Source organism: Rhincodon typus, chromosome 4, assembly GCF_021869965.1.
Source record: "Rhincodon typus isolate 14 chromosome 4, sRhiTyp1.1, whole genome shotgun sequence".
NCBI lineage: Eukaryota > Metazoa > Chordata > Chondrichthyes > Orectolobiformes > Rhincodontidae > Rhincodon > Rhincodon typus.
This window is the reverse complement of record NC_063335.1, coordinates 3876574-3888547: the sequence shown is the minus strand read 5'-3', so window position 1 is coordinate 3888547 and position 11974 is coordinate 3876574. Positions and strand designations below refer to the sequence as shown.

General features: G+C 39.4%; 1 protein-coding gene across 1 annotated transcript in view; it reads right to left on the bottom strand.

Annotated features, from left to right (window-relative positions):
- Nucleotides 1-1286: 1286 nt before the first annotated feature.
- Nucleotides 1287-11974, bottom strand: part of LOC109916548 (dual specificity Calcium/calmodulin-dependent 3',5'-cyclic nucleotide phosphodiesterase 1C-like) — a 613873-nt gene continuing 603185 nt past the window's right edge. Inside the window, exon 16 of the mRNA XM_048595622.1 lies at nt 1287-1465. Coding sequence (XP_048451579.1) covers nt 1287-1465 — 179 coding nt within the window. The remainder of the gene's footprint in view (nt 1466-11974) is intronic.

Genomic DNA, 11974 nt, shown 5'->3' with positions numbered 1-11974 from the left:
GGAATAGTTAGTAGTTGGGGGGAATTGTTCAGTTTGTTAGTAGTTCTGTTAATTTGTTAACTGTTAGAGTTAGATTAAAAAAATGTTACTTGTTGGTTGTAGAGTGTCAGATGTTGATTTTATTTTACTTCTCCTTTATAATAGATTGGGAGGTGAGAGGCAGGTTATACCACTTTTCACATTTCCTTTAACAGAATATAAGGCAAAGCAGGCTTCTCTAGGTGTTTCAGTTTGAACTTTAGAGAGATGTCAAATATTCCTCAGAACTGAAAGGAGCTGGATTATGGTGTTTTAAATTCTATTGACAGACAGGGAGGATGAGTGAGTGGAACACACTGTGAGGGTGCCCACAGCAAAAGAATGAGGACAGTGTTAATGATGGTAAAGGTAAAATGGGTACAAATGAAGGTGTAGAAAGGAGAAACATGGTCCACTCCACTCAGAGAAAGGTAAACAAGACATGACCAGTGTGATCAGGTTGGTGATATAAGAAACCTGAAGAACAAAGGTCATGTTCTGAAGTCATACAACTTAGTATTAAATCCTAGTGTCCCAGAGGCTATAAATTGCCTAGGGGATTTTAACTCAATAGTGAGTTATTGAGGTTGTAACATTCCATCTACATTTTGGTTGCTTCTTATGGACTCTGCTTTTAGCAGAACAGATCCATTCTGTCCTTTGTAAACCTTCATATACACCCACATGATATCTCTATCTCTTCTTGACCAGCTTTAGCACTTCCTTTGTCTTTTGCTCTAAGCAACCGCACCATCTGTTCCACTCACTCTTTCTCCCGTGTCAACAACATTCAAAACATTTTCCAGCCCCTTTCAGTTCTAAAGAAAGGTCATATTGGACTTGAAACATTATCTCTGTTTCTCTTTCCACAGATGCTGCTCGATCTGCTGAGTTTCTCTTGCACTTTCTGTTTTTGTTTCAGCATTCAGAGTATTCTGCATTTCTTTCAAGTTAAGAAAAACAGAAATCAAACAGTGATAAGATAAAAATAGTTTAACTTAAAATATAATTGCAAAATTAAATAACATTCTCATGTAAGTTTAAAGATTAAAAGTTTTATTCTTCTCAGGCAGGCCTCTTTGGAATTTCTGGGCCTTTCCATCAGCTGCAACAAGATAGATTTAGCATACTTTGTACCTTCCTGACTTTAGGAATTTAATTTACTTGTAAGGTGGGGCCTTATAAAATGTTTTGCTATGTACAATTACGATATTCCAATATTAGGAGTGCTGTCTTTACAGAACGGACTCTTCCATAAACGATTCCTTTTAGCTACTGTAAAGAAGAGAGATGTGCTGCAGTTTTTTCATCTTGCTTCTCTGGTCTACAAATTCAGTTGCTTCAGTTGAATCATTTTGTGCCTTTTTGTGCTGCGGTGTGAATTTGCAGGCACAATAGTTGGGACGCTTGAAGACTCGGAGCCTGGTAGCAAGTTGTGGTAAAAGATCTAATGAGAAAGGGAAGAAAACAACAAAATCACAAGAAAGTAATTTATTTGCATGCTTTAGCTTGCTAGCTTTTGGTGTTTAATTGATATCATCAAATCCAACAGTCTTAATTCTATTACAATGTTTTTCTTTAATTTTATCATAATTTGGATGAAGTTTTGCAGCTAGGTTACTTTGGGAACCATGTTAAATCAGACTACTCTTGGGTTTTGTCCGAGGGAGTAGAACTGGATGTTTGAAAAAAGTTTGTGGCATAAGGGCATTACTGGCAAAGGCAGAATTCATAGATCCCCCTGAGTTGAATTTGAAAAGCTACCGTCTGTGATGAGGTTATTTCCATAATGCTGCTAGGTACAGCCTTTCAAGATTTTGAGGCAGCAACTGTGAATGAGCTTCAATAAATATCCATATCACATTGATATGCAATTGGGAAGGAGTCTTGGAATGTTCCATACTTTGTATGTCATTCTTGCACAAGGCATGCTTGCAACATGGTTCCAGTTTTGGGATGAAGTACAAGTGTTCCTGTGTTCTTCCAGCACTTGTCCTTCCAGGTGGCTCTGATCAAGATATGGAAGGTGCTGAACAGGTAATCTTGGTAATAACTAAGAACTTCATTATGATAAACAGGCATCATAACACACACAATCTGAACACAAGGTTCACCAATATGCTAGAAATTTCAGTATACTGCATAGATCTGTATCAGTAAGATTAAAATGCTTCACAAAGTTACTTTCATCTATATGCTTCTCTGTGCTTGTTGCAAAGGAGTTGTCATTTTCAATTAAAATATTGCTCAACCAAGATTTTTTTTTTTTGCTGGGCACTGCTAAGCTGCCCAATCATGTACACCTTTCTGAATGTCAATATTATTGAGTATGTCACACACTGGTGCAATTCTGTACCAGAGGCACACACTGGAGGGCTCTCTTTGAACAGTTCATATCAAAAAAACCTTTGCTGATATCTTATAATGGAACGGTTCAAACAATGGAGTTTTTCATTAAAGGGGAAGGACTGTCAAATGAAAATCCCGTTTGATTAGAAAAAAAATCATTTTGTTATGAAGGAAACTAATCTTGAAATCTGCAGGATGCTAGAGTATGAATTGGTCATGATAGATTCTGTGGTTGAAGCATGCTTATTTGTACATAAAGCAATTTATGCTTTGAAGCAAAAGCAGTGGGAGACCTTCACATAGACTGAAGCCTATTCTCCAATTTTACAGATTTCATTGCAGGTGAGGGAAACATTCTAGAAATGCTCTGTACATTTTTTTGTATTTTTTTCTTCCTTGTTTGTGTTAGACTTTTCCGTGGTATAGCACTTTTTTGTAAAATTTTGATTCACTTCTTTTTCATGTTAATTGTGGTCAAGTTTTGAGTGTAGATCTTTTTTATAAGTTTTAATAGACTTTATTGTCAAATTTATTGGTTGCTTTCTTTCTTTGTTGGCTACTTTTGATGAGGCAGCTTTTCCACCATAAGCTTTTAAGTTAGAAGGAATAGTGATGGCAAAAGAACTGCACTGTTAAGTAGGCTAGATGCCCAAAAGGATAGAGTGATAATAGGTCCCTCCAATTTGATTTCTTTTCCTAGGTCAGCGAGTTAGTGTGTAGCGTGTGCTCTTGACAAAATTCCTGTTACCTAGATGGAGTCTGCCACATCAAACAAACAGGATCAACAAGCAATGGCTACAAAAGATGGTGAGGAAGCTTAACGGAAGAGGAACTTCAAAGAGAAGTGAGTTACTGTTGTATACTGGTGCCGAGACTGAGGCCAGCAAGGGAGGTGTACAGTGTGTGCAATGAAAGTGTAGATGGCAACTCACTTTCTCTCGGATCATGACAAAGGACTGCACCTCCCAGTCGCGAACCACTTCAATTCCCCCTCCCATTCCTCAGACGACATGTCCATCCTGGGCCTCCTGCAGTGCCACAACGATGCCACCCGAAGGCTGCAGGTACAGCACCTCATATTCCAACTGGGAACCCTGCAGGCCAATGGCCTAACTGTGGACTTCATAAGCTTCAAAATCTCCCCACCCCCGACCTCATCCCAAGACCAGCCCATCTCATTCCCGCCTCCTTGACCTGTCTGTCTTTTCTCCCACCTATCCGCTCCTCCCACCTCACTGACCAACCCCCATCCCAACTCCCTACCTACACTCACCTTTACTGGCTCCATCCCCACCTCCTTGACCTATCTGTCTTCTCTCCACCTATCTGCTCCTCTACCCACCTTCCATCATCACCTCCCCTCTCTCTCTATTTATTTCAGAATTCCCTTCCCCTCCCCCATTTCTGAAGAAGGGTCCAGACCCGAAACATCAGCCTTCCTGCTCTTCTGATGCTGCTTCACACCTTGTTATCTCAGACTCCAACGTCGGCAGTTCCTACTATCTCTTCTCTCATTTCTGAATGTGATTCTATTTCTATTGCAATGTTGGACAAACACCATGTTCAATCCGGGTTTCCTCTGGGTGCACCAGTTTCCTCCCACAGTGGAAAGATGTGCAGGTTAGTTGGACTGGCCATGCTAAATTGTCCATAGTGTCCAGAGTTGTGCGGGCTAGGTGGATTAGCCATGAGAAATGCAGAGTGACAGGGATAGGGTGGAGGGTGGCTCTGGGTGGGATCCCTCTTCGCAGGGTTCGTGTGGACTCAATGGGCCGAATGGCCTGCCTCCACACTGTAGGGATTCTATGGTTTTATGAATCAGATGATCCGGGGAATAATGATAAGTGAGGTATGCAGGAAGGAAATTATATGGAATTCTAAGCCCTAACCTCAGCTGGCATTGCTTGTACTTGGCAGAAGAAAGCTGAAGTTGCAGCTTTGTTCAGTGATGCCCCTAGTTAATGTGGGTCAGCATGAAAACCTGATCTATCAAGATTGTGTGGACAATGAATGTTCTCCAAGGACCCCATGTTAAGCAACGGTATGTGCACACTTCTACCAACGTCCATTTGGCAAGTCCTCTGGCAGTGGAGGATTGGCTGTAAATCTGAGAGTTCCTGGTCAATAATCTGTGCAGAGATTCAGGAAGGTTTTTGAGTATCTGTGGTGGAATGGAGGTAATTTTAGGCAGCAGTATCTGTGATTAAGCATTCTCACCATGATATTCTCTGCTCACCCCAAATGGACAGGAGTCTAGAAACAGTGCCTTAAAATAGGGTGTCCTATTGATAACGAAAGGCTGACAGCGATGCTCACTTTATGGAATAGAACCTTGGGTGCACTGGTCGCTCCTCAGTTGTATAAATGAGAGACTGATGAGTTATCACCTACTGCTCAACCATATCAAACATGCCACCATCATCAGCACTAATGCCCTGATCATTGTCACTGATCAAGGTGTTAAGGAAATGTTCTACACGTAATTCTCTCTAACATGATAGTTGTGTTTATGTGTGACCTTGAGTTATCGAAAATCACTATACCTGTACAGCAGAAAGTTTGTGTATCCAAACAGTGTCTACTATCCATCAATCATGTTACAGCCAATTCACGTTAGCAAAACACGCGTTATAGCTGAAATACCTGTATTTTAAAATTGATGAAGCTCTCACTGACATCCCAAAAGAAGAGATCATCCTTTTTGGGACTTTAATGCCAGGTTTGGCTGTGGCTCTGAGTAGGAGAGTGCACCGTTGGGCAAATCAAGGTGCAAAAGGTCCATGCAAATGGCATCCACCTGCTTACAAAGTATATTCAATATAACAAACCACCACTGTTGTGTTGGAGGCAGGGTCCATTGAGGCATTCAAGATGCATTTAGTGATTACATAAATAAAGTGAAGGGTTAGACAAAAAGAGTGTGAGAATGGCACTAAATCATGATGCTCATTTGGAAAGATGGTGCAGAGACAATGGCCTCTTTTGTGCCTTAAGGGTTCTGTGATTCTGTGACCGAATAATTTTCTTCAAAAAGACAGATAAATCACACTATGAGGTATTTCCCTTTTATCCATAGCTGAGCAAATCCTGACATGGATTCTCCTGAACTGTTACCTTCTGTCATTTAGAAATTCCGCAAGTGACAAAGTATGGCTCTAGACCTTCCGAGGAAGCCTTTGACAAAGTCTCCGTTGCGCAGTACATCCAAGGTAAATGCTGAGAAGATTAACTGAAAACCAGCCCGGCAGGCATGCAGCAAACCCCTGAATCACTTCAAGTCAGGAGGACTGAATGCAGCTTGACCTACAGATCCTGCTTTGTCACGTGGCTAACCTTCTAGGAAGGGGATGAGGGGAGGAAGAAAATGCTGCAATGATACTCTGAAGCTTGCTCCTAATTATTCCAAATGGCATCAACATGTCCATCTGGCCACATCACACATTGAGTCACAGTGTTTTCATAATGAGTCAGAGCAGCAGAAGGGAACGAAAGAAACGGAAACAAATTCTACCTTCCTCATGGGACATCCTGCCAATGTGTCCAAAGATCTGTAGATTTCAGAATTCTGACACATGAAATCTTATGGCAGAAACTCAAAACCTGAACAGCTTTCATCCTCGAATAGAGGGGCAACTAATGACAATGAATGGAATACAGAATAATATTTTAATAGTTGGCAATGGTAGAAAACTTGGAGGTTTGGCAAACCGTGGGGACGCAATAGTATTTCAATGGCCTAACAGAATGAACAGACAAAAGTCGGATGGAACTTATTACAGAGAAGAGTGAGATGATGAATGTTGGAAGATGGAATATAGACAGGCAATACAGATAGAATGGAACAGTTCCAAAGGGGGTACATTACAGAAGATCCTGGAGGTTCATGTGCATAGATATAATGGTGGTGGGATACATTGATGGAGTGCATAAATAGAAGTATCGCGTATTCCGTTCATTTCCTATCAGCACTCATTTAGAAGGGAAACTGAGGTCATTGAAAAGTTGTTGTAGAAATTTACCAAATTGGTTCTCGGCAAGAAAGATTTTAGCAACAAGGTTCAGTTGGAAAAAGTAGTATTGTTTTCCTTGAAGCATAAGATTATGGGGAATTTGTTAGAGAAGTACAAGATTATGACATGTTTAGACAAGGTAAACCAGAAGCTTTCTCCATTAGGTGAAATGCAGGGACTATGGAACCAGATTTACAGCTTTGGGTAAGAGATAAAAAGGAGATCTGATGAAAAATCTTCTCAGGAACAAGTAGTGATGACTTGGAGCTTATTGACTACGAGGGTTACGGAATCAGATATGATCAATCATTTCAAAAGGAAATGGATGAGCACTTGAGGAAAATACAAACCATCAGGTCAGTAGGGATAGAGCAGGAGAATGGGACTGACTGGATTGCTGTAAGCTTGAGGGGTCAGAGGCGTAATGGGCCATTGGGCTCTTTCTGTGTCATGATGACTCTATCAGAAGTCACACAACACCAGGTTAATAGTCCAACAGGTTTATTTGAAATCACAAGCTTTTGGAGCGCTGCTCCTTCATCAGGTGAAGTGGAGGAAAGCACACAGGCATAGAATTTATAGGGTGAAGGGATCATTGCAAGATAATTCTAGGTAAATTAAGAGAGTCAAAAGATAGTACAAATGGTGTGAGTGGAGTGTCGACATACTGAATAACAAGACTTGTATTAAAATTGTGTGAGTATGGTGTCAATAGCTGAATAGCAAGTGAAGGATGACCAAGGATCCGATTAAGGCCGAGAGATAATTACAAACATTAAGAAAAAGATGATTTTAGAGACAAAGCAAATGGCAAATTTACCTTGGGTAAGAAACTAGGTTTGGTCTACTGATAGCAAAGTGAACAAGACATAACCAGAGCAGGTGGTGATAAAAGAAACATGGAGGACAGAAGTTATGCTCTGAAATTGTGAAACTCAATGTCAAGTTCTAGAGGCTCTAAAATACCTAAGCCATGTCTTGTTTGTGTCTTGTAGACAGAGCAGACACATTCTCTCTTTTGCACATCTTCATCTATACCCACAATACATCTCTATTCCTTCTTTACCACCATTAGCGCTTCCTTTGTCTTTTTCTCCAAGCAACCTCACAACCTTGCTCCTCTTCCCACTTTTTCAACAGCAACAAAACATTTTCCAGCGCCTTTCAATTCTAGAGAAGAGTCATGTCAGACTCAAAATGCTAATTCTGTTTCACTTTCCACTGATACTGCCAGATTTGCTGTGTTTCTCTATCACTTTCTCTTTAATAATAGAAAAGGTTAATAGAAGTCCACAGCATAGAGAAAGGCCCATTGAGTTGGCCCAAGCATTATTCCCCATCTCCCACAAAGTGCAAGCCAACATTTTCTTTCACATTTGCCCTAAATATGCACAAACATGGAAAAGTAATAAACATTGTGTCCAAGATCATTCAGAATGAAAAACCAATACTGGATTTGGCAGTTTGGATGTGGGGAGTAGTGAGGATGAGGTGTCCAAGCAGTAAGGAAAACTCAGCTTTCATATTGTAAGGAGTAACCCAGTAAGGAGTTAATCACATTTCTAGAAACTGCTGATGACATGAGCTGACTGGAAATAATCTGTAAAATGGGGCATTTCCTGGATTATTGTACTGTAACAACACCACAGCAGAACCAATTACATTTGGAGCCAGAGAATCTCCATCAGGAAGTGGACCTGTCATATTCTATTGTGTAGAATAGGGCAAGAGAAAATAGACATTTAGCACAGGCCACTCAGCAGGATGGGCCAAGCAAATGAATTCATTAACAGTACAATATGACTGTTAGATTGAATTCCAGTGGCTGGGAGAGGAGGATAAGAAGTAGATTTACGACCATATTGGATTGAGTGCCCCCAAATAGAGAGGCCAGGACCAACTTTCCAGAAAACAGACTGAAGTTGAGACCTCATGAGTAAACCTGCACTAGGCCTGATCAACCTGAGGACAGATGGGTAACATCACATACACACACGAGAATAGTTTAGTTTAGGTAAGTCCATCATTTCATTAGTAATGTGCTTTTAGTACAATGAAGCATTGTGATTTTTCAAATGGAAATTTATGTCTTGGTATTGTCACTCAATATCACTGGTAAGCGTGTGGTACATGCTTCTGGGCAGACAGATCAACAGTATAGCTTCTAGCTGCACTTAGGATGTCTTCTACCCCGTGCAACTTTGTAAACCTTTTTTTTTTCTTGCACAGTTAGCAATTACAAGTGACCTTGTTTCCCTAGTAAAGACATTCTAAGTGTTTTGAATGGTTTTATTTCAGTTTAGGTTGAGACTATAAACTCCCCTGGCATTTGTAACCTTTTAGTGCTTTAATTTATTCATCCATAACAACAAACAGCTGAATTAATCCTGTTGGGTTGTGTGGTACTGGTTAGCATGTAGTATGTATTTCTTAATCCATAATGAATAATAAATGATTAGTGTTTTACACAGGGGTTTTTTTTGGTAGTTCATTTATCAACTTGCAACATCACAAATGGCAACTCAGAAATTAACAATAAATTTCCCAATTACACAGTTGTCAAGCGATCATTTGGCATGTATGCAATAGACATATGATGCATGACTCCGTGCTGGTCTTCCGACAGTTCAGATGGAAACGTTAATTATCGGCACGCACTAATGTCACTTTCAGCTAATCATACTGTACTGCATTCTTTTTAGGCCAATTCTGTTTATTTACCAGTGCCAACATTAATGTGGTTGCATCTACAGTGTTTGTGCTTTGATTCCCACTTACAATTCCAGACTAAGTTCACACAATGATGAAGAGTGGAGTCTGTGGATGTACTACACTAACTTTTGGAGGGGGTATGAGCTCCCTAATGTCCTAACAATTAAGCTTCACCAATGCAGATGTCCTTATTGCCATTATGCAACAAACTTCCTTGTTATCTAAGAGCACTGCCTCTTCTGTAGGTACTCTACGGAGGTTTATTTTCCAATACTAATCACTAGATAAGCCCAAGACAAAGCAAAGACAAAGGATTATTGGTGCCAGCAAACTACCTTAATTAACCCTCTTAGCTGGTACCACATACTGGCAAAGATGCAAATATAACAAGGATACCAGCAGTTGTGTGCAAAAATTCTACACGGCTGCGATGGAGCAAATCTTACCCTAACCATGAGGAACCACACTTAGAAAATACAGAGACCCTAGCAAAGGAGGCTCTGCAAGGAGCATGTAGAGGATCAAGGAAATAAAGTTAGATGCCCCAAGGGAAAAGGGAATAACTTTTATGAAAAATAGCATAAAGACTAGAAAGGGTAAAAAAAAAGTGTGAAAGAGCGTTCTCATCTCTCACAGTGCGTATTTTCACCATTGATATTATGGTCCACAAGGTGCAGCTGTAAGGAACAGTGAAAGGACGAAGAAAGGAAATTTAGACTGAAGCTACAGAATTGTGAAGGCCCCAGAATTTATTTAATGTGAAAATAGGCAAGTTTAAAGAACATAGTGGAAATGTCTAGCAGGGGAGGAAATATCAGGAAAAACATTAAAAATTTAAAAGGGCCACATGACTTGGTAATTAAGCTGCAATTTTAGGAGGGAGATTTTTAAAAAGTCAGTCAGAGAAATGTATCTAAAAATTTTGGTAGGGTAAGTGATTGGTGCATTAAACCACAGAAGGTAGGAAAGTAGCCATATCTCCTGGGAAAAAGTGGGAAAACTCCACCTTGGCTGCAGTAGGTGGGAAAACCCTTAAGCTACTATTATGATCACTAAAAAGGCAGGAAAACTCCAATAAGTAGTACAGAAGTTCAGCATTACAAAGAAACAGATTTATAAGCTTAAAAGCAGTAAATTATTACAGGACTTTTTTTTAATTGAAGAATTCAATACACTGTTATAGAAATACAGAGTTTTAAAAAATGGCTAGTAAACGTAATATTGCAACAATGTTATGTTAAAAAGTCTAGCAAGCTTACAGTCATTCAATGTAAATCAGCATTAGCAAATACAAGAATACAACCTTAAATAACAACAGACTTATACCACTCTTGGAATGATACAGATTTAACTATCCTTACACAAATAAAAGATTCAGCACATTGAAAAGACATAGAAAAATATTTAATACTTCCTAGCAGATTCCAGGTTAGAGATGGAGCGTACAGAACACAAGATTGGACTTCACGAAGGTGGTAGTTCTTAAGATAAAACATTGTCTCAAAGTCAAACACTAAAACTGAAACTGAGCAAAATAATACACTACTATACGCTACGGGTTTAATTGCAAATATTGTTATAAACAGACAAAACATCAAACATCACACAGTTTTGAACATATCCTAAAAGCTTTTAATAATTAATTTTAAGAAAACATGAAACTGGTGAATGAACTGAATTTAGCAGAACAGTTTAGCTGTCAGGAGAATTTATAGACAAATCCATGATTGGCCATTACAGATTAGTAGAAAACTGTGAATATGGAGTTTTGGAATCAGAATTCATAACAGAATTGTTGTTGGAATTCTTGATGAAGCTTAGTCAGATTTCTTACAGTTCAAGGAAGATTCAACCTTGGAGGAAGCTGGAAGCAGAAACCAAACATATGCACAGTCAGATCCTAAGAGGAGAAGACCAAGACAACCTCAAGAGGGAAACAGATTCTATTAAATTTACAAGGCATGGACACTCTAGAGAGGTACATGATAGGCCACAAAGAAAACAAACCAAATTCTCGATACTAAAAAAAGTGGTAGTGCTTTGCGATAAGAAGGGCTCACAGGCATAGAAAAAGTTCAGCCATCACTAAGGAACGCTACATTTGCAAAACTGTAGATCACTTCCAGAAAATATGCAGAAATAAGAGAACTTCAAAATAGTGGAAACACTGGTGATCACATATGTAAAATGTAAAATTTGATAATTTGGAGCAAATATCCAGGACATTCCTAAGGGAAATAACTAATAAAAACCAGCCAGAAGACATAAAACTTGTCTACATCAATGAATAAATAACCTGTGGATTTTGTGCGTGATATAGGAGTAGGTGTTACCATCCTATCGGAACAGTTACCATGGTGGAAAAAGCAGAGATGAGATTTGACAGAGATTAGACTCTCTGATAACTCAGTGCAGAAGGAGTTTACAAATTGTACTACAACTAAGAAAATTAAAAATTTGTACATTGCTCTCAAACAACCACCTTCTCCTTTTAAGCATGCCACGTGTCTCCATCTGAATTCCATTTAATGGCCGATGAGACTGACAACCTCCAATAGAACATTGGACCAGACACAAGCAGCTGCTCAAATAGTGATCTATGAAGAAATCATTATTGACCAACCAGTTGATAGACAACTGGAAGAAGACTTCAGTGGGCTTCCAAGATTCATGACAGAAAATAGAAAAAACGATCAAGTCAAATCTCTTACTACGGCATAAGACAACTGTTTATCTTTGTCAACATAAAGAAAATCACAGGCTTCACAGATCTGGTGGAAAGGCTCAATCTTTTGTCTTCTAAAAGAAAATTCAGTGCTAGTGGCAGTGATTATATTGAGTGAACAACAATCTCTCAGTGACGTGATTACGAGTCTAGAAAAGTT